Source organism: Oxyura jamaicensis, chromosome 8 (genome assembly GCF_011077185.1).
Source record: "Oxyura jamaicensis isolate SHBP4307 breed ruddy duck chromosome 8, BPBGC_Ojam_1.0, whole genome shotgun sequence".
NCBI lineage: Eukaryota > Metazoa > Chordata > Aves > Anseriformes > Anatidae > Oxyura > Oxyura jamaicensis.
Window position 1 is genome coordinate 17,463,537 of NC_048900.1, and position 24,469 is coordinate 17,488,005.

At 37.0% G+C, this 24,469-nt stretch overlaps 1 protein-coding gene across 4 annotated transcripts in view; it reads right to left on the reverse strand.

The window, feature by feature from the left end:
• Positions 1 to 24,469, reverse strand: part of PRKACB (protein kinase cAMP-activated catalytic subunit beta) — a 67,978-nt gene that overhangs the window by 17,439 nt on the left and 26,070 nt on the right. The window contains exons 1-2 of one of the 4 annotated variants that reach the window (XM_035333172.1): positions 17,225 to 17,423; positions 2,514 to 2,522 (exon numbers count right to left, since the gene is read on the reverse strand). The exons of 1 other annotated variant lie outside the window; for it this stretch is intronic. In XM_035333172.1, the coding sequence (XP_035189063.1) occupies positions 2,514 to 2,522; positions 17,225 to 17,408 (193 nt within the window). In that variant the 5' untranslated portion in view covers positions 17,409 to 17,423. Of the gene's footprint in view, positions 1 to 2,513; positions 2,523 to 13,634; positions 13,967 to 17,224; positions 17,424 to 24,469 lie in introns of those variants that run through there. 2 more of the 4 variants (XM_035333173.1, XM_035333176.1) reach the window with 2 other exon arrangements.

Sequence of the window (24,469 nt, forward strand, 5' to 3'; positions counted from 1 at the left end):
CTGACATATAAATTACCATTCCACAAAGAAAAAGATTTTATTATTTTTTTAAATAAAGTTACATGGTCTTTCATCTGATTAGCATAATGTCAAGCTCACTGCTCCCCCTCATCACCTTCAAATAAAGGCTGTTTGCAAGCTCAAGTACCAAATGCACAGCATTACTGCAAGCAAAGACAAAACACAGGGCTACGACAACACTGCACATAGATATGCCCACAGTCAGAGAATAAGTACTTTTAATATTAATTTTGCATTGAAATTGAAGGAATTAATAATTGCAAAATTCTGGAAGACTGTTTAAAATGTGCACCAACATATTTTGTTCAGATAATCTTTCAGCTGTTCTATTTTTTGAACACCAATTATCAGCCAGATCAAAGTAGATTACTTAATGCACAGCCATAAACGAGAGGCATTTCAGACATTGCTGTGATTCTGAAAAAGTCACAGGATTAGAAGAAAATACCATACTGGCTTTGTGTTCTCTGAATCAATTCACATAACACAACATTAATAACAGTGGATTTTCTGTACTATGTTCTGCCATAAGCAATTTCTAACAATACTCAGTAATATGCCAACATTATTCTGGTCAATAACTAGAAATATATGGTTTAGGAACTGTATTTTACCTTCAGATGCTCACAGAAAATTAGGTTTATGAGTGGCCATAAACAATCATCTGATGAATCAGAACAATTTTGTGCTTTTCCTTTCAGAGAATACTAATGTCTACACAGAGAACTTTTCTCCTACCATACTTCTGTTACTGGCACAGTATCAGCAGTGGTAAAAACAGTGGCAGCCCCGGAGTAGACTGGCCCTGATTTTTGTTTGTTTTCATATGGGATTCAACTGTAGCAAAATACTCAAAGGAGTCTTACAGTTCCCACCATCATTGGCTCTGATGGTACAGCATCAAAACGGCAGAAATTTCAGAAAAAATGTCAAAAGATCTGGCAGGCAACAACACTAGAAGAGTGTTTAAACCATGGCATCCCCTCAGTACTTTTAAGAGAAACAGAGAGGAGGGACATATTTATTACTTAAATTTATGTGTAAGTAGAATAAGAAAATAGTTTATGTCTAATTAATTATAGGAATGAATTGGCATTTAAACTCACTGAGAGTTAAAAAAAATAATTTAATGGGTAGCCAGTGAAATGTTTGGAATGTTTATCCTAAGTGGGGAAAATATTTCAATTGTTTTTAAATTATGTGGGCTACTTATTTAATGACTTTTAATGAACCTCGTTTGAGAAAAGGACAGGATTTCCTGTGACACGAAGTAAGTTCAGCACAAAGAGGGAATGTAACAACGTCCAAATTCATGTTCGATGATCCCTCCTCTACTAGGAAAACAGAGATGACTATTGATAAAATGATGATTATTGATAATTTTCTTTTGGACATAAATTGACGTCAAAATAACATGAGCATTATTTTCTCTTAATGCCAAGAAAAAAAAAAAAAAAAGATGATCATTAAGATTACCAGAGAGCCAAGCTTCAAACTTAAGCTACTGTAGTTAAGAAACAAACATTAACTTTGCTTTAACAAGATATATCACAAACAAAACATGAAATATATATATATATTTATCTTGGTACAACTTCTTAAATATCCCTCACACAATTTCAGTTGTTCATATAAAGATATTTTAAATTTCCATATCTCTTGTACTGAAATAGGATTTCCAGTATTTATGAGAAATATACCATGATATTTACATCTTTTTCTCAGTTCTACTTATGGAATAAGGAATGTTTATGAAAAATTGCAATCCATCTGCAAATATTCAAACTGGGGAATCATGGAAAAAATGAGCCTCAATTCTAGAAAAATCAGGAAGCCACAAGCTCTCCTTCAATATGGAATGTCCAACTTACCCTTCCTTACTTTTGTTCTTTTCTTGGAAAGTGGCACTGAGCACTTATTTTCAAAATAAAGCTACCAAATGGCATTAATTCACTCTTAAAACCCTCATATTTTAAAAGCAATTTCATTATTGATGGGCGTTATTAGAGAAAGTGCGTCAAATTCTTCCTGGTTCTTCTTTTCTGAGGTCCCCTGGGCTCGTACACCACAGTGAAATTCAGGAAGTGATTTCAAATTGAATTTAGGCAACTTAAGGGTGTCACTTCAGTCACTTCTGAGAACTAAGAATTTGAAATAGCACAGGTTCTTTTGAAAACTGAATCTCAATCACGAACCATTAGCTCTTGCTGCAGGAGAACACATTTTATTTCTACAGTTTGAGTGCAGAATCAAAATTTCTGCTCATTAATTATGGTGTGTAGTGGCCATTGGTATTATTTTCACCATGCAAACAAACAGGTTTATCAGACAATGACTTTGAAGTTTTCCTCAAGTGCACATTTTTAGCCACTTTACATGACGTATGACTTCTAAAATTTATTTATTGTTTTTTGTTTGTTTGTTTGTTTTTCAGATCTTTAAACTGTTCCTAGTATCTGTGACTTTGGGCACTAATGAAAGAATGAGCATACCAAAGGTCTCTATAGGTCCCCAAAGGGTTTGCAGGAACATTCACCCACACAGATGAGATGATGAAGAGAGGAAAGAAAGAGAAAAAAAAAGTTTTATGCATTTCCACAACAAACACATAGAAAACACAAATACATTCCACCCTTTCCCCTCCCCACTCAGGGATGGACCCTGTAATAAACCAGCCCTTTCCCACACAGACAGAATGACTCATGCTACACCACAGAATGTTTGAGCAAAGATTACCAAACGAAAAAAAAGAGGAAAAAAAAAAGAAAACACACCAAAGGCAGCTAAATTCAGTATGAGAAAAGATGATGCATCACAGAAATAAGCACAGCTTATAAAACTTCAGGAGATCAAGTTGGCATCTTCAATAAATAACCTGTTCTGAGACAAACACATCCAAGAAACCGTTGCTAACAAAAGTGTATCTTCATCACAACATGCTGGATCACAATAAAACCTGTAATCAGGTGATCTTCCCACTACTTATCATTTAGTTCCAAAAGACGGCATGTGTGAATTGCATAGCATGTGGTGGGTAGCACAGAAATGGAAAACAGTCTCCAAAAATTTCACAACCAAATTTCAGTCCCATTACCCAACAACAGCAACAAAACCACCCGAAAAGCACAGATGAAATTACTGTATACAAACTGGAACGCATACTTGAATTCTTCATGGTACCTTTACAATTACAATTTAATTTTCTAAGACTTTCAAAAAAAAAAAAAAAAAAAAAAAAACACAAAACAAAGATTTTGATATACATATTCCCATAAGCACCAAAGAGCTAATGCAAGGATCAATCATGAATTCACAAATGGCTAAGTGAAGTGAAGATTTTGATGCAAGGAGTGTAAGCAAAGACCAGCAAACAAAACAGACCCTATTCAGACTGATTTCATTGACACAGTACAAGATTGAGTGAAGGAGGTTGTAACTAAAGGAGGAAAAGCTGTTCAAGAAAGGAAGGCACTGGAAGGCAAGGGCAAAGCACAAGTGAAAACAGCAGCACAACAAGAGCCGTGCACGGGATCAAACTATGGGAGCACCTGTAAGGACACCAGATGGAAATGGAAGGGTTGCACAAGTGGCCCAAAGGTTAGGTGGGCACAAACATGCTCTGCTAACCTCCGATAACCTAGCTCTTCATCAGCAGCAAGCCCAATCATTAGCAGCAGAAGCAAGTTTCATGCAAAGCAAACACCCAAAGCGTATAGAAGGAAATTGAGAGATTCAGAAAAGCGTACTAAGAAATGGGATGATGGCCAAGGAGATACATTTATTTTTTTTAAATAAAACTGAAAGTTTATAACTTCTGCCTGCATCAGTTTAAAATCTGTTCAGAAGAAATCCTACAGGTGCACACAGCTGGACAAGAAATACGTAAGCTATTACTTGCGTATCGCAGATGACATGAGACTTGGCCTATGGCTATCTGTATCCAGAACAAAAGAAAAATGGAGATAAGCAGGAGAGCCTGCTAAGAGAGACTTTTAAGGGAAGTGGAGAGTAGGCTAGAAGTATGTTATGTAACAAAATCCAGCCACTTCAGTGCACAGTGCAACACAACGATATGGAATTAGCTATCGGACGGTTTCTGGTCATATGAATCCAAGAGCTTCCTGTTCAAATAAGCTTAGTTTTCAAGTGACAAAACCCATCTGGTCACACTGGGATGAAAAAGTGCTTGTAGCTGGCACTTGAAGTTCAAAGAGGCCACTGCTCCTCCACTGCTCCCTGTCAGGAAGAATCTGAATACTTAAAATTTGAGCTCAAGATCCTGAGGTTCCCAAGTAGCACTAGCATATGAAGAGGTACTTAAAGAAAAAAGAAAGAAAGAAAGAAAGAAAGAAAGAAAGGAAGAAATGAACACCACTCACCCCTCCCCAACCCACCTCCCTCCCAGTCCCTAAACCCACCTCCAAAGAACAGGGGAAACACAGCAAATAAATAAATGTTATCTAACAGTATCTTGTCACAGAACACAATATTTTCCTTTAATTGTTTTGCGGATTAACTTTTCATACAAAAGTTAGCAGAGCTACAGAAAGAAAGGGTATTACAAAGAGCACTCTGGCCTGAAACAAGCAAAGCCTAGGAAAGCTCCTGAAACAACTAAACCAGTTAGGACCTCTCAGCTGCAGGGGTGCAATTAGAGCTTAGGGGAAAGGGGTCATAGATAGAAGAGAGTTAACATAAGAGTTAACATAAATCGCATTGCCTTTCTCCCACCTCCCACGTGCACTGTATTTGTTATTCTCAAGCACATCTCCCACAGGAGACAGCGAGCCAGAATTTTTTTGGGAAAAAAAAAGAAACTATTTGGATAGGATTTATGGCAAGAAAGCAAGAACTAAACTGATTAAGACCAAACATTGGGCACCACTACAAACCCCCATCTGCTGTGCTAAATGCCAATCTCTGCTTGGTATTTAAAATGCCCTTTATCAAAATACAATTCAATTTATGTTCCAAAACTGTAATATAATCACTTGAAAACTGGAATTAAATGAGATATTTAATTAAAATATCCAAATTTCATTTAATGGAAAAATGAGTATGTATGAAGAGATTCTGGTAAATATAATTGTATATTGTGACATAGGCTTAAACATTATCGAGACGTACAGGGAATCCTGTGGTTACGATACCGCATTTCAGAAACAAGAGAGAAGCGCTCAAGTCAAGAGTTCCAAGCCTCATTCTTGCACCATTAACCTCTTGTCCTAAATCTCTTTCAGTTTCTTGTAACTTTCATTAGGAAGAACACTGTCACAAGGCTTACAAGTTTTTTTTTTTTTGTTTTTTTTTTTTGTTTTTTTTTTTTTTTTTTTACCCTGGTATACATTATGCATTCAAAGGAAGTAGTGTGAACCAGAGTTAATATTTTATTAGCTACAACACACTTCCAAACAGAAGCTGAAGTGGTATCATTGAAACACTCTGTCAACAAGAACAAAAGGCTTTGTTTCTCACAATATGAAAATGATGGGGAAAAAAGTCCAATGTGATATTAAGACTGTAACACAAGTCCCAGTCAATTCTTTCTTAACACTGTGGTGAAATGCACTTATTGGCTCTGTTGTCACAAAGTGACCACTGATAATTTTGTCTTGTTCCTGCTCTAAAAGTTGAAGGTCACTAAGGCTAGATTAATAAACTCTGTACCAATTTAATATCTCATCTATCAACTTCCTGACTTTGAGAGCATAGTTTTGATCTTAAATTTCCATTGCAATTTTAATTACAATAAAAACTGGTGATGAAGACCATACTACTAACTTCGCAACTGCAATAGATAAGAATTTAACATCAAATATATATACATGGAGCACTTTTGAAATACAAAAACTAAAACTTCTTAGTAAATGAAGGATCATGTAAGAATTATTAAATACATACAAGTTTGCTATTAGAATGCAACTGCTATTAATGAAAGTGCGTACTGTAAACACTTCTATGGAATACTGGGAAGGACTGGGAAGAGAACAAAAGGATATGGAAAAACCATGGAGAAAAAGGGAGAGGAACAGGATAAAGAGTAAATTAAGAATAATTACAGCTGCAGTGACCGAAGACTAGGAAGTAGCACTGGAATTTGATTTCAGGGGGTGCTTATTCAGGAATTAACATTACTGCACATTGTAAATTAACAGATAAGAAAAACTTGTGTTTTACAACTCCAGATATTGAACACAGGCAATTTTTTATTTTTTATTTTTTTAAGTCATGAGTTAGACAGTATTTTATCAGTCTTGTAAGACAAAATGAATCCTGCCCTCCCCCCCCCAGTCCCCCGGGGCTGCATGCTACAATTTTAAGCTGTAAATTAAACAAAGCTGAAGTCTTATTGTTCACCTCTTTACTTGGCTGCTTTGAAAGCAGACAGACCATACAAGAGATGTGACAGATTTAGACAAACCAAAACAGGAGGTGAATTTTCAGCTATCAGAGATGATGGCTATCTTTGATGAATTCTGAGCGGATGATACTGTACTGCATACAACTGCCACAGTCAGACTGACTTTCTTCTTCCATCTATTTTTATCAGAAATAAAATTGGTTTTATTTCCAGATCTCACTGTTAATCTTTTGCCCTTATTCATCATTTTAAACCATAAAGCACTGGTCCAAGTAGAGGCAGCAAACCCTGCTAATGCCAAAAGTGCAACACAATACCAATCCAGAGAGATTGGATGAAACCCAACCGAGACTGAGTCACTTAAAATGTGAATCCCTGAAGTCTTGTGAAAACCAAACCTCATCAAAATTTGTAACTGAATGCACTTCATTAAACAAACAACAAAGAAGTGACTCCTCCCTCAAGACACACAGATAAATGCTATGCATTCTGGTAATACCAAAAGCCTTTCTTCCTCTCTGCCAAAACCAACCAACCAAAATCCATGAACCAAACTGGGATTTATTATTCAAATCCTAAATTGTTGATTATATATGAGACTTCCTTAATGCTGACAAGCACAATAGCTCCATCCAAACATCTAAGCATGGGATGTGATCCAAAATCTCCGGCAGATTCCTGCTGAACATGAGAGGCCCTCTAGGCATTTATGGTGGCACCTCGCTTTCTTGCCCAAGCTTCCCTTCCAAAGGAAAGCATCTTAGCAACTTGTCTCTGATTAAAGTGGGCGGTATTTTTTTTCCCTCCTGTTCTCTAAAAACACCAGTTAGAACTGCCATACAGTTTCTTCTGTAATGCCTTAAAACTAATCTTTAGCCTAAGGAAAGGAGCCTCTCGTGCCTTTTTCCCGTCCTTGAAGTTTTCACTGAAGGGAGTTACTCCAGACTGCCAAGACGACACACTCCTATATATGCTTCCTTTCTTGCAACAATCCACACGCTTTGAGGCTTGGAAGTCCAAGAAACAGCAATTTGATTTGTAAGGCTGCAGTTCACTGTTCAGTAAAGACTGGTGTGTATATATAAGCACTGCTTCAAAAAACAAACAGCCCAATCCTGTCCTTACACAATCATTTATTCCCTGCCTCAATATCATGAGTTTCCTTGAAAGAGGAAAAGCACCCCGTGGCTGCCTGCCAAGCCAGGTTGGGGAGTTAGGCCAGATTAGAGAGTAATGGGCAGAAGGCAGGGGAGGACAAGGGAAGATCATTTTGATCCAAAGCAACTCTCAGTTCTTTTCATGGCATGAATGCTTCTCATAGGGTGAGGTAACGACAAGTCAGGGGGAACAGGCAAATGTATGGGACAGAGAACATCACAGAATGGTTTGGCTTGGAAGGGACCTTAAAGACCACCTGGTTCCAACCCCCTGCCATGGGCAGGGGCACCTCCCACCAGACCAGGCTGCCCAAAGCCCCATCCACGTTGGCCTTGGGTACTGCCAGGGATGGGGCATCCACAGCTTCTCTGGGCAGCCTGTGTCAGGGCCTCACCACCCTCTGAGTAAAAAACTTCTTCCTTGTATCTAAGTTAAAACCTACCCTCTTTTAGTTTAAAGCCATCACTGCTTGTCCTATCAGCGCACCCCCTGACAAAAAGTCCCTCTCCCACAGGCCCCCTTTTGGGTACTGGCAGGCCGCTGTGAGGTCTCCCCGGAGCCTTCTCTTCTCCGGGCTGAACAACCCCAGCTCCCTCAGCCTGTCTGCATAGGAGAGGTGCTCCAGCCCAAGAACTCCTTTTCTGAAGTACTGCCAGTTTGTGCTAGTTTAACACAACCTGAACGAATTGCACTGGACTACTGAAAAGGTTTCTGAGTAATAATTCTAATTTTAAGTTATTAATCTTCACTTATTCTATTAGATAAGTTAATTCTCTTAATGTAAAATTTTAAATTAATAAATTATAAGTTTAATACAATTACTTTCAAGTGCAGTACTTAACACTCCCTATATATAAAATTTGATCATACATCTAATTTAACAAAAGGTTATGTGAAGAAATGTTAACCTCAATTATTATATGTTGATATGCTTTGCAAGGAACTGGGAATTAACTTTCATCTATGCAGTACCACTCTCTACAGTTGTAGCTGAACTTAACCAGCAAGTAATCAAAAATGCTGCAGCTACCACAGAATCTGTAAAGTCAAAGACCTCCTTCCTCTGTCAAACATAACAGGTATTACTTCACAAAGAAAACTGAAAACTGTGGTGAAATTGTGAAATTTTAAGCTCTTTTTCTGCAGTGCAAATATTTCCATGGTTACCATGTGGGGAAAAAAAAAGGATAAATTTTAAGAATGAGTTCCAAGAACAAAATTTTCTAGGGCACTACTAGAAAATATGTTATAACTGTATCTATGTTCCTGGGTAAAGGTTGTTAGTAAATTCTGCTAAATATAAATTCAAAAACACTAAGTAAAATGTTTACAGCATCTCCTACAGTTTTACTACAGCTAAGCTTCCCACCCCTCTGCAGTGTAAGTACTGACCGACAGGCTAGCAGCAACTTTCCTCTCTATATTACTGCCCCACACTCCCTCCTCATAAAAGTTCCTTGACTGAAGAGAGTAACATAGTACCGGGCAGCTATCACAGAGTGTTTTATGGTTAGATAGCTAAAAACTGTAAGCCAAAATCTGCAGGTAATTGGTCTGCATATTGACCAATACATTTCCTGCAAAAATCCTTCATAATAATAAGATGTACTCATACACAAATAAATACCATTTTCTTTAGAAGTAACCCAAGTTTTATTAAACTCATTTTTCCCCTGTATTCTAAACTAAGTGCCTTCAGGGGCTGTTCACTATTTGGGTGCATTTTACAAGTTACTCAAGAAGAGTAGCTCTTGTGTTGCTTTTCTTTTTTTTCTGAATATTTCATAGAAGGCATCAAAATAATAGTAGATATGCCAATCTTGGTTTAACTGTACTCATTTCAAAGTCTACTTCCTGCAATACTACTTTGTCCCAGCCCTTACATTAACAAAACCATACACACTCCCATATACTTGCACTTGAATCAATAACTTCACAGCTGTCAAAGTAAATCAGCAAAATAGCTCTTCATCTCATTGCAAGATTTGGGAATCTGACAGATCACAACACTGACATATCTCCCGCAGATCATATTTCAATATTCATTTTCAATACTTACAGGAAATGCTTGACTGCAGTAGCTAGCCAATTAGTAGAGGTTCATTTATAACCTTAAATAGCAGAGACTGACTTCCTGAATAAGGAAGTCTCATGTAAATAAACATATTTCACAATTCAACACACCAAGTGAACAACAAATTCTTGTTTGCCTTAGGATTAGGGTAGGTGAAAAGTAGATAAGACTGTTCACTCTCCGTTCTGATAATGAATGGAACTTCAGAGAAAACTGGTTTAAGGTCAGTACTTTGATAAAAAGCAGACACAAAATTTGCACAGAATTTAGTTGTAAACCCTACAAAAATGTAAATAATAATAATAATAAAACAACCAAAATACAAGTTCTTAATGAGCTTTCAGCAACTAGAATGAATAAAGGAAAGCACCAAACCCATTGGTCAGGTTATAAAACTGCTCTTAAGGACCTCAATAATTAAAGATGTGAAATGCATGCTGCAAACCTTGGCCTACAACAGCAATACCAGCAACAACTTTTAGAGGAACTAACAACAAATAATTACATAAACTATTTGAGATATAAAGTAAAAAAAACTTGAAGAAAAACTGTTAAATATATATATATATATATATATATATATATATATATATATATATATATATATGTAAGAATCATAAAAGAAACCAGAGTAAGCCACAGCTCAGCTGAGATGCAAGATTAAAACATACCAAGTACCCATTTCTTTGGAAGCAACCCAAATTTTATTAAATTCATTTTTTTGCCCATACTCTAAACTAAGAGCGCTGAGGGACTGCTCTCTGTAGGGATGCATTTTAAGAACTACATCAAAGCAGCAACTCATGTTGCTTTTTCTTTTTTCAAATATTTCATATGAAAACCAGAACAAAACATGAACCCAGCTCAACATCTAAGAACTTATCCTAGTCTATTGTCAGAGGCCAACTCGTAACTTTGGGGAAATTTTGCGAAGATGATACCATTAATCCTATGAGATGTATGTAGGAAGATACATGTTTCCAAGACCTGGATATTCTGTTCTTCCATTTTCTTCATAGTCTCTTCAGCAGGGGGAAAGGTTATTTCTTTAAGTATTTCTCAACAACTACATGTGTCAATGGGAAAATAAGTAACCATGGCTTGGTAGCAGTACTGATGTGTAACACCTCTAGATTCCTCGTTAATCTTACAATTTTCTAAAACATTATTTTTACAAATCATTCTTTTTACTCATGACCAATGCAGTCCTGTCCCCAATCTTCATAATCAACTTCCAAATTCAGTCAGTCCAAATGTACAGCAGATCTTCAACTTCAAGGCTCCTTTGTTACATATTCCCATCTTTCTTCCATTATCTCACAATGGGAACCTTCACTCAACCCTATTTTGCTGTGATGTCAATCCCCAGTGCTCAACTGCTGAAGTTTCAAATACTTCTGCAAGCTGGTTGTACCTCGCTCTTAAAAGATGGCTGCAACACACACAGCTAAGGTATTAGTACTACGTCCCTCCGCCCTTACTCCCGAAATGCTCACATTCTCCAGTGCCTCCAGAGCTTGACAGTAACTCAGCAGACAGAGGGTATTAGCATTGCTCACGCTCCTCATACTGCTCCATCTGTCTACGCACGCATGGTAACTACTGTCTTAAAAGTATCATTTCTGGATCAGCAATTACCTCTTTATTGCCAGTTTTGAAAGAACTAGCCCAACTGTAGACGTGATGTTACTAAGAGCATTAAGGCTATTACTAGTGAAACAGAAGACCTGCCAGAACAATACCTGTCCTTTATCTGTTACGGAACGTCCTGCTCTTCAAACCAAAACAAACCCAAACCAAGAAACAAGGCCCGGGAAAGGCAAACAGTACTTCATTCTCCCCAGTCTTTCCAGAAAAAAAAAAAAAATAAAATAATAATAATTAAATATATATCTCTTGGAACTCTCCCAGAGAAAGGGGAGGGGAAAAAAAAAAAAAAAAAAGCAAGCCATTTTTATTTAGAATTAGATGCCACCCTTACAAGGACAGCATCTGGTTTTAACCACTTAAAGGGTGTAAAACTGCTGCAGCTAGGATAACCACAAAGGTGCACTAAACAGCAAAAGTAATTGAAATGGGGAAATGCTTGTACTGAAGACAATATGATTCTCACTCAAGGGCGCATGAGATATTCACCTTTCCCTTGTCAAAATTATTCTTCTAATTTGTAGATATTTTTGATTGGGAACAGACACTTGGTAAAATGTTGCATCTATTTGTTTTGATTTTTAATGGACCTAGGAGCCTGGATGTCAAGATGAATATAATCTACAGATGCGAATTGTGGAATAAAGCCCTGGGGTAAAAGCAAACAAACAAAATGAACCCTTGTAACCTCTTTTTCACCTAGTTTTTTTGTGTGTGAAAAATTTATCCCTTAAAATTGCTCAATCTTAACACAATAAAAAAGGAAGGAAAAAAACACTTCAGCAGCCAAATCTAAAATTTCTATAGCTGACTTCCACAAATCTTAATTCTGGTGGAAGCTGCAACTGTAAGAGAAACAGACAAAAAGCTGAGGAAAAATCCAGCATCGTGATGGTAATCAGTGAAAAACTGACTCCAAAGTAGAGACCTCTTCACACGTGCAATAATGTGGCCGTGTGATGCTGAGGAAATGCAGCAAGGCTGTAGTTTGCCCCTCACTTGGAAGATTGCCATGCAGGGGTGAGGCTGCCTGCTTGTCCCTGCTGTGTGCTTGTGCTGGCTCGCAGGTGCTCAACAAGGCCCCATCAGCTCCCTGCCCAGCTCCCCGTGTGTCAGCATCCACACAGGGCAGAGGCTGGACAACCTCTTTCCAGGACAGCCTGCGTTTAGGTTTGCTTACATGGTCATGATGCTGTAACATAGATCTTTATAATGTACACAAAGTTCTGAAATCTTGTCTTGTAACTGTATCGGTTTTGACACTTGCATATTGTTGTACTTCGTATGCCGAGGAAATGACGACAACACTTTCCTTTTCAGGGAAGATGACCTCAAAACATTTGTATGAGATAAGTACATATAAACTGGTATTAGATAAGGCAGTGGGATGACTCCTCCCACTCTATCTCATGCCTTATACAAAAGTGAAATCTTTGTAAAAATAGTCCTTTAATTTTGTAGCACAAAGCAAAACCACACAGACATACATAAACCCTGTATGCATGATTAACTCATTTTCTTTTTAGGCAATCTCTAAACTTAAGTCATTTTCCAAAGCTTCAGATTATCCACTTGAAACAATAAGGCATCATGCCAGATACTATTACATTTGTGCTTTTTGCAAACCATTTTCATGGACATCTTGTTCTAAAAAACTGAATATACATAATTTAAATATTTAGATGCAACTTTCATTAATATTCCAAGGAAGAATAAAGTAGTTCATAATTGCATTAATTCAAAGTACTTTATAATAATCAATCACACTGTTTTTAGAAAGCAACTACCTGCCTGATAAGTTCCTGGGTATATTATAATATCTCAGTTTTAATGAGGCTCCCCTTCCCTACTTTCATGAATGACCAGAACTATTCTGCTATCCCATCATTTAGAAAGAATAAAGACCAAAGAAGAATAAGCTGGCTCAGATGAAAAAGAACAAAAGCTAGTTCAGAATTTTAGGTGATAATTACAATAATTTCGGAAGGCTTTTTTGATTTGTATCAATTAACATAAAATAATTCGAGTGACACAGAAAATTAAGTAAGCTGACATACACAGCATTCAATTATAAAATTCACCATATCTGATTCTGTCTTATTCAATTATTTGGAACGGTTATTTCTAAGATAAAGCTTTAAAATATTAAATATTTAAAATATTAAATACTAATTATGCAAGACAAAATGTTTAATAAAAATACTAATCTTTAAGACTAGTAATTTCTAATAGAAATCCACAGTAAGTCGATTACAAAAACAAAGAGATCAGTGCTCGATGTAGCTATGCAGACAAGAAAGGAAAACCTGGTAGATTTTTCCTGATTGTGAAGACAGAACAAAAATAGTGTCAAAGGTAATAGAAAAGACTTACCATTCATGCTGAAAAGGTTATTTTCAGAAACATATTGCTCCTAATATTAATCCAACAGTTGATAAAGTATGTTAATCTCTACAAAAAAATCAGTGCTTCAATCTCTAAACACAACTATACACTAACTGGAAAGAGAAAGCACACAGAATCCAGAGAGCTTCTCTTCCTTACAAGCTCCTTGTGATGCAAAAATCTGCGAAGCACAAGATAGCAGTAGTAAACCAAAATCAATATTCAGCACACGGATATTTGGTTTTGCTCATTAACTACTTCTGTTCTGACCAGTGCTACCTATTCATGCCCAAAGCAACTCAAAATGGCAGGGGAAAAAAAGCATGCAAACACCAGGAGGTTTTAAGATGTTCTCAATTATATCAAGCACTGGTTGTTTCCATGGCAACCTTAGACCAGAATTATCTGTTGACTTGTACCCAACTAGTAGTTATTCTAAAGCTTTAATCAATTCACACAATGTGCTCTGTACATTATTTCATATTTCGGATGTGTTTTTCCCTACTTATACATATATCTAGCAATTATTCAGCTAAATCTGTAAGATATTCCATAGTATTTAAAAGTATATCGATATGTTGAATCAGTTAGAGACCAAACAGAATTCCTTTGACTATTCACCATCCATCCATTTGCAATTTAGAGACTACAAGAATTTGAGGATGACAGAAAGATGCAACGGCGGTGACACTCCTGACCACTGCTGTTACTCCAAGTTGTTAATATGGTCTCTTATTTTGCACAAATTTGGAAAATACCCGTATCAGCTTAAGAACAAAAGATTCACACTGATTTTGCTGCCCCTACGTTCAAAACCAAGCAGCCTCATTGTCCTTTCTGTTTGCACTTCACTCTTCCAAAGAGAAAAACAAAACAAAACAACAACAACAAAAAAAAACAAACACAAAAACAGATCAAAACATAGGTTTTGCATAGTTGCAATTGGTAGAAATCAAGACGTCTGAAACTGAGAGTGAAATATATCCTTCTGCTGACTACCAGCATATCCCTTTCATCTTTTGGCTGTGCAGCACAACTGACCTGATTACTACTAGTTCAATGCGTACACTCACACGTGCACTCAGTCAAGTTTTTAAAATAGATTCAAAGGCCTGTGGTATTCCATACCATCTCTGCCCCTACTGGATTCTAAGGATTTTACATGGCAAATTTATTTCATACATTATCTAAGAATCCAAGGCATGTTAAAAAAAAAAAAAAAGAATGTTCTATATAACAAAACAATGAAACAAAGGCATTAAATAAATTTTAAAATTAACTACTACAAAATCCCTGATTCCTTAGGCCACATGTGAAAGCACACTAGGACACAACACTTGATGACTGACAACACTTAGCGAAGTCCACCTGATAACAAGCTGCTCCTTCACCTTCAACAAACCCAGAGCTTTTGCAGTAACTGCTTGTACAAGGACATACACAGACCTGTTACAATACTGCTTTACAGCAGAATGTTAATATATTGACTTACTGTTCAAATCAACTCAACTTCAAGCCTAGAGCCACAACAAAAATCTGAGGAGTTCCTTTCCAACCTTTTTCAGGAATGTAAAGGATTGCTTTTGCCTTGAACTTAGGATTAATTCACACTAAGCATCTGCTACTTAGCTTCACCTAAAACCTAACAAGAACATCCCCTAAATTGCAGCTATACGTGCAGAACAGTTGAGAATACCCAAGTATCTTACTAAACAAACACCAGTGTTTCCAAAGCACTGCTTATTCATTAAACTCCATGAAATTAATCAGCAACCTGATTTCAGTGACCCAATGCAATTCTACGGCATTGAATTGTCAGGTAGAAATTAACTGTTTCTCTGACATTTTTCTGTTGTAATGATGCAAAGAATCGTCACAGATGATGCATTTTTCTGCAAACACAACTGCGAGTCAGTAGCAGACAGAAATACAACTGCCCTTTGCTTCCTGTCTGTCACTCCTTAAGCCACAGTGGTAGTGAAACGAGAATCCTGAAATGTAGACTTAGTCCATGCGTACCAGCAATTATTATTATTATTTTTTTAATCTTTTACTATTCTACAAATCGAGAGTTAAGATTCAGGATAAATATTCAAAATGTCACCCTGAAGCAAAAGCTACAAGATAACCAATATTCAGCTACCAGCTCAGTAAGTTTTCTTCAGAAAAATTACATCCAGCCACTGTGCTTAATTATTACTCAAAATGGCATTAATAGAACAACCATTTTCACCATGTTTATCATTGAAAGACACGACAGTCAATTTCCTCATCATGCATGTCATACAAGGAAGCTTGCCTTAAATAGACAGAGAAAAAAACAGCAGAGACTTGTACACAAACAGGTCACAATTTGTGAATGTCAGTAGGTCAATACCATTTTTTCTCCATTATATAAACAAAAATGCTTCAATGTTATTTTTCCAAATAGCTATTTACATAAAAAAGAGCTTCTACATAAACAGAAGTTCAAATCTATTTTTACCAAGCTGAAAATATTTTGGAGAAGTAGAAGCTCGGAGTTTTATGTACTTTCAACATTTATCTTCCTAACAAAACTATTCAATCCTTTTCCATCTCACTCTGGAGACCTAGATTTCATCTATTTTAGGTCAATGCATTAACACTTTTTTGTTTCCATGTTTACTGCTTATCCTCTGAGAACAGATTCATTCCAAGCTCATAAACCATTTCAAACTGAAAGCAAGGAGATGTATAAATGCTGATTTTCTTCATGCTAACACTGATGTTAGGCATTTCAAATAAGGCCTATTTTCAATTGAAATAACTGTGCTATCTCAAATCCATCAATGAATCTGAAATTTGGAACAAAATTATCATCAATTATCACACCGCAACATTTTAAAATGAGTATTTAACCATAGAGATAATTACTTTGCAAAAAAATACATTGCTGTACAAGAAAAAAAAAAAGTCAGTTTACTTACATTGTAATATTTCTGAAATCTTTTATTAGCCAAAATGCAATCATGAAAAGTTTTAGTCCATATAAATGCATATTGTCAATTGTTAGCTAATTAAGAAAATAAAGCTAATGCTATTCATATTTGAAACTAAACACAATTTTATTTTGTTTACTACTGTACAGAGCATTCTGATACATCATTCACAATAAAATGAAAAATAATAAAAAACCCTATAATTAGAAGTTTAATCTGTACAGCCGTGTCTGCATACTCCAAAGTTCAAACATTACAATTTTAAATGAGTTTTCTATTTCTGCTGAACTAGTAGATTTAATATGAAAATAAAGGAAGTAATTTAGAAGTAAAAATTGGGGTGAAGGCTTGGTAAAACAAGTCATCTGTGCTTTAGCAGAACGGGACCTGCCATAAATTCTATTGCCAGCCACCCAGCCCATGAAACAGCCCCCCACTTCTCTGTGCATGGTGCAATGTTACTCTTCAAATTAATACCTTTAGACTACGAATTGCAAAGTTGTCCCTCGAACATATCGCAGAGCAGCATTCGTATTCAATTACAAACATGCATGCTCTTCACTTGCTATGCAAATTGAAGACAGAATATCTATAAAATAAACAAAGAAACCTACTTACTTGATTTGTCCCACAGGACAGCAAGTTCAGAGAAATGGCTCTCATTTTCCAGAGGCACTCTCTGCTCATGTGTACCACCCTTTGAGTGCCTATGGAAGAGGCGGTTTGCGAAACCTTCCAGTCTCTGTAGCGCAGTGGCTGTCCCTGTGCACTGGTTACAAGGTACCTCCTTCTGAGCTGCCATCTATACGCACTGGCGACTTTTAGAAAAGCAAAACAGAAAATATCTAAAAGGAGCTGGACAAGTCAGAGTCACTAAGAGCTACGCATGTGTCAAACTTCCTGTATGCAGTGTTTTCTAACCACCGCTCTGGTCTACTTCCTGTTAAGAAAACCTGTATAATGCACTGTTTTATACTGTTAAGAGTCTCTCTTCGTGACAACTGAATTTTTTTTTTTGAATTATTTTTTTAAACCAAACTACTGCAATAATTGCTCTAGATTTTCACAGCTTTTTAGTGCACATATTTTATATTAAAATATGTTTTTTAAAAATTAAAATACCATAAACAACTTATTCCAAAGTAAAGATCAGAAGGCAGATATGCATGTATTTTTAACTTACCGCAACCATGCATGAAAAAAAAGAAAAGTGATTATTCTGCAGTTCTTCCCCTGTTAGTAAGATGGAGTACTAACATCACTGCCACAGCTTAACCAGCTGTAATCTAATCATTAACAATCCCATGTTTTCAACTAAGCAACTTTCTAAACAAGGGGGTTGCTTGCAGAAACTGCTGAAGAAACCATTACCACAAAAAAATATATTATTTTCCTCCTTTGAGAAAAATCAGACTGAATTTGAATTCTAATGTACATGTAAACAAGAGTGCATTATACTTATCCATACTGAGTTCTACTTACTCCAAGAATGAACCAAATGATTTTAGCTTTTTCAGTAATAAGCTACCAGAACAAACAGCAGAAACTTATCTAGCCGCATACTCAGTCTCCCAGCTCCAGAGGCAGCTGGAAGGAGTCACAAAGTCACGGTCACTGGCTCCTGACATTGCTTATGTCAAAGCCTTGAGTGCAGTCTTGGGGAATTGCATAAGGAGGATTTTTCATTCACAAGAAATTTGAACGTTTTCATCTGCAGACTAAGTCTAGAAAGCTTCATTCTTAATGGTTCAGAACATTGGGGAAATAAATTGAAAATGGTATTTAATGCTAAATTATATTAACTTTTTAAATTATGTAATTTTGCATGCTTACAATGGGTAATACTAAAAATCCATTTTTGTGGAAATGGAAACATACATTGGGCAAGTTTCCCAGTATATCTTCAGCACATAGAAGACGTGGTTTCTTAAAAATTTAGGACTATTCTTAAGTAAGATTGAAATAACTTTTCACAATCTGTCTCCTGTCTTACAGTCAACACGTTGATGATACACCTCTTATTTTTCACCACCATACTTCTCACTGAATAGTTTCCAAATGCAGCAGATATCCATCCTTGGACATTACATAACTATTTCATAACAGCTCTGCGTTTTCAGAAAAAAAATATGACAAGAAAACCACCTAAATTAATGATAAAGCAATAAAAATGCTGAAGAACAGACTACAGATCTGGTTGCATTCCTCAAAATAGTAACTTACAGAGTTGTCACCATTGACCCCAGTCAGGGGAACAGTTTAAATTTCTAGCCCCTGCACAAAGCACAGAAATGCCTTTCCTTGCAGGCTCTAGATGTACTCGTAGATTTTTTTTTTCTTACAGCACCTGTTCAGAATTCAGGACTGACTTGTCTAAATGCTGACACTTTTACACATGGCTTTGCAAATCTGGATGAGAACCTGTTGTCCTGTGGGTGACCAGGCTTCTCTCTCCTATCAGGTTCTGGTGCTACAACCTCCCCTGGATCCCAGCCCACCAAAAGTCTTTTTTTTTTTTTTTTTTTTTTTACCTTAAACCTTCCTGGCTTTTACCTACTTTGTCTCAGGATCACTGCTGACTTCCACGTCACCTCCCAGCTTCAAGGCTTTGCTGCCAGAAACAGGCACTAGTGATGACCGTGGGGATTAGCTTACCCTACTGGGGGCACAAATAGGTGGAGAGTGGATGGCTTATATACAACATTTAAACAACCCCTTTATGGTAGGGCAATGCTATGCCAGCTTCCATATAAGAAATACTTAGACAACAGCATGCTTATTTCCCCGTACAGTGAACATTTCAGGGCTGGAAGAGCCCCTCTGGATTTGCACAGCTGTACTCCCCTGTAGCTTACAGCAAGTGTCTGTGCGTCCAGGGAATCCTTCCAAGAGACTTTATTTTCTCTGACCTTTACTGTTTCCTCCAGTACTCATCATTTTCCTCTCCCCTGATTCTGCAGCTTTTTTTCATAGTGCTGTAGTCTTATCTTTTGCACAAGCGTCTTTCACACATCCCCTGATCTCAGGGAAAGTAATTTACAAAATTCATATCACCTCACATTATGTGTGTTAGAGTCTATCAACCCTCTAGTGTCAAATGGAGAGATGTGAGAACTGCTGGAGAGCATCTATGCACACCAAAATTCGGAGTTTTGAATGCACCCAAGTGACTAGCCCGGACACTTGAACAAGGTGTCAAAACTAGGGAGCAGAAATAGCCAGCCACTGAGATCACAGAAGTGAACAGGTTTAAGTAAAAACAGGCTATCAAAAATAGATTATTAAAAGATAGCCTAGGAGAAAACCTGGGTTTACTGGTATTAAAAAAAAAAAATACTGCCAATAGATACCATCACAGATATCCTGGTCCACAAGCAAAACATGAAAAAAAAGGTACTGGTCACACCCATAGTTTATTATTCAAGCCTTGATAAAAGAGATAGTAATACACTTTCATAATCGAGGAATTTTTTCACATTGATCAGCATCGCCCAATGACAACACAAAACACAACCGCACTGAGAGGCCCACGTCCCATGTGGACTTCAGGGTCTTCACATGACATCCACAATTTTCAGAAGTGGAACCTCCTATTTCCTTTTAGCTAATCTTTCATCTTATTGACAGACTAGCCTGCCAAACCAATTCAGCATTAATTTATTCATACCAAGTATGATTATTTTTTTAATGTTATACACGAAGCATGGAGTACACCAGCTCTGACATAGTATTTTTCTCCCCAAAAGCTCAGTAATCAGCAAAGGATGATTCTTTGTCAAAGACAAAATTCTGTACCTGGGCTTGTCTTAGGATTTTCACTTACTAGCCAATAGTGCTTTTCCTTAGAACTGTTTGTAAATCTTTAAATACAATGAAACATTTACACAGACATCTGCAAACAGACCTGAGGTCATCTTACTCATGCTGCTCCAAGCTGGAAGAAGAACCAGGGCCAGCTTTGATCTAGAGCCGTGCAGTGCCTGTGGTTAAGATGGTATGCCCTCCAAGAAAGGGAGGTGGCTGTGCTCCATCCACACCACCACCGTCCCCACGTTCTACCACCTCAGTGCAACCAAAGTCAGCTCAGGTGTGCGTCAACCCCTGTGCACAGGCGTGACCCGTATAATGCCAGGCCCGATGAGGATGCGTTTAACTATCAATGAATGATTTTTACACTACAGTGTGTGACCTAGGAAACTTTTCTGTTAAAACAAAAACAAAAAGCCTTACTTGAGATCAGTCCTAAAACATGCAATGTTTTAAGACCTTACAGCTGGCCAGTTGCCTTACGGCAGCTGCAGTCCAGCTCTCCCACAACTTCCTAGAGCTGGGCACCGTTGAAAATCACTTTGTTCACACACCAAGCCCGAGCTGCCCAGACACAGCTCCTGGCAGCGTGCTCGCAGCTCTGGCGTGTGACAAGACGCTGGCCACGTGCACGTGGAGCTACCTACACCTCTTCCCGAGCACCAGTCAGCTCAAGCAGGCTAGGGGTACAATTTAAGGAAAGTGTTAGTCACATTGAAAAGTAAAAACGAGCTGCTTCAGTGCTTCTAACGGATTTCTGAACTGTCTGTTCTACAAAAGATAGTGAAGATCCAACTTCTCTCCTTCTTCCAGCCCAAATCAACACTGAAATGCTAAGAATTTCCTTTAGGTAGAAATTTTATTTTCACGTAACTCTAGTCACTAAGTCCTGGAAGTTTTAAAACGTGCTAAAAAAAAAAAAACAGATGTGGGTAGGAGATTCAGCTATAAATACAAATATTACATGTGTAAATTATAGTATTTTGATGAAGAATGATTCAGTAAAAATTCTTAAGGTACCCTCCTGTAGCTTTATATAAAAAAGCCAGAACATAACAGTGACAGCCATAGAAACAGGCTAGCACTGTGGTGCTTTAATCTGAAAAAGGCAACAAATCCATCTGCACTTTTCCTGACTGCCAGCCCATAACCTAGTGTGCATTTCCAGCAGCTGATGCCCAGAGTACATATTTCAGCCACTGGTAACAAAGCACAGCAGTATAACCCAGCCAGAGACTTTCAGCTTCTTGCTGAAAAAAAGTTAAGAATAGCATAGCAAGATAGACTATTTCTTTTTTTAATAATCTCTGCTACCACATCATTTCTGTTTCTAGGAAGCAATTCCACCCCTGTCATTCAAGTCTTAAAAATTAACAGCTAAGGAAGAGCACCCTCCTTTCCTCCAAGAACTTAGAGATGGCTGAGTAACAGCATCATCTGTACATTCCTGCTTTGTGCACATTCTCCTATATTCACTTCTTATTGTTTTAAAGTATTTAAAGTGTTCCCACAAGAGAATTACCACGATCTCTCTGAACTTTACAGTACTAAGTGAAAGAATATGAAAAACTACAGCACAACTCTATTTTGCTGAAATGCATTTATCTCACTCCTGGGAACTAATGCCATTCACAGAACTGAAGCTCCCTTACAGTGTCAGAACTGGAACATCTTCCCATCATTGCATGAAGGCTAACCATGAATATCTTACAATCAAAAACACGGAGAAGATATGTTTTTAAGACAATGAACTATATTCCTTGACAGGATCTTGAAAACTGGAACTATGATGTAAGAAATTCCAGATCACCCCCAGCTAACTAATATTTAGGTCTTAATTCTAATCTGCCAATTAGGTGTTTTCCCAGTTACCTACAGAGCTGAGTCAACTTGCCTGTTTCAGTATGCTCTACTACTGCTTAAGGACTAAAATTATTATTTCCTAGCTTTTAAGAAATATTTATAGTTAATCAGCACTGGCCTTCATCCACAAGTAAAAAAGACATACTGTGACATTTTCTTGCATATTTATTTGGTTCATAATTATGGAAAAATAACTTAAAGAAACCCCATAATTTTATTTTTTTATTTTTTTATTTTTCCTCTGGAGGTTAAAGACAATTTCTTTACTTTTAAAATAGATGGATGGCTTCATCTTTCCCTTTATGCACCACTTATTTCTACAAAGGTCCAACTTTACTATTTATAAACCAGGAGCAAGCAATTATTTGACACAAATTGTTAGTGAGGGTTTCTCAATTTTTAAGAACTTGAGGATATTGCTGAATATAGCAGCTCTCCTGTTGGCCAATTAATTACTTGTAAGTTGAAAGATAGTGCCAACACATATTAAAAAGGAAAATTTCATTGTCTAATTTTCAAATTGATAATACACAATTTTTTAGTTCTACAATCCTTTAAAGAATATGTACTAAAGAACCTGAAGTGTTTTGTTGTATAAATCGGAGGAAATATGTATAATCTTTTTCCAGTTATATAAAACTTAATCATTTATATCCTTTTCTATTACATATGTACTTTAACAACTAAAAATAAAAATTTTATCAGAAATTATGTTATTAACCACAGTTCATTTTGAGTCTTGCCAGGCATGCATATTTCAGAAAGAATTATGGGTAGAAATAGAGGCAGAAAAAGGCTTCTTGAAAAAGCAGATGTATTTTGATTTTCACTGTGCATCCAGCACTATGTCACTAGCTTGCATTTCTTTTTAAATGCATGAAAGGAAGAGCAGTATTTGGTATTTGCTAATGCCTTACAGATTTAATGGCTTCCCACTTCAAAGATGTTTTAAAATTTATATATTAAACTACAACAGGAATGTACACCCATGCAGTCTTAGTGTACCTTCACATGTGCATTGTTTCAAACAAGGCTAACCCTTATTAGAGGGCTCCTCTGAGAGCAGTACTAAAGCTGGGACTGCAGCACAGCTATAAATAGGACTGCCAAGAGGAAGTTGTTGCTATGGCAATGCTGGTCTTATTTCTATTTTGACTCAGTAGACCTCTACTGGCATCTACTGTACGCAGGCCTAATTGCAGCAGACATCTTGTACCTTCATCTCTCACCAGAAAGCATAAATTAAGGCTTGTGCGCTCCACCAACATTTTCTTTATTCTTTTATTCTTTTTCTGTGATTATACAAAAGGAAAAAAAAAATACAGACAAAGAAAAAGAAAAAAGGGAAACACTCCTTGTATTCAGCATCTAATTTTAATAGGTAAACTAACAATTCTCATTTTTTGTCAGTTTTCTTTTCAAATTTTGACAAACTCATCATCCAAGACAACACGATTTTCCATTTGCATATTGGCAGCAGATCAAGTTTGCTCATTTCTATCGACACATATCTGTGTTACTTTCAAGTCAGATAGCAGGTATTCTGTAGTCATAATCTCAGATCTAGTCCTGAGAAGTAAGAGGACAGAATCTGTTACAAGCCAAATCTTCCACAGAACTGACCAACTTGCTTTGAAAAGATGGCCACTCCTGCCACAGAGAATCGCATTCCTCTCCTTTCTAACCCGGCTCCTTCCTCCTTGCTTCTCTGACAGCTTCCCTCGAGGTGATGTGGTCACCGGTGCTTGCTGTCTGCACTGACAAGTAGCGGTCACACTGCCAGACAGAGGTTTCAGAATATGAATAAAGATTACACAATCATTCTGTAATAAAGCAAACTCTAGTGAAGACCCATCTTTGAAGTACCAACTTCAACATAAGTATAAGATACCTTCTGAAAGAACTTGCAGAATCCTGCTTAGTACAGGCCCTTCCAGATCCTAACTGTGTGGAGTTATTCAAGCAGCTTATTTCCTAGCACAAGTTAAGATAGCTTGACATACTCACAAGTTCTCTAAAACCCTCTTAGTTTTCAGCAAAAGAGAAAGTACCCCAATACCTGCATAGGTGATTTTTGTTATACTTGCTTAACATAGTTGTCTGCCGAGACTAAGGAAGATGTTCTTGCTTTTAGAAAATAGAGGTATAGAAAAAACAGGTATGTATACAGACTTATTTAAATTAAAATCCAAG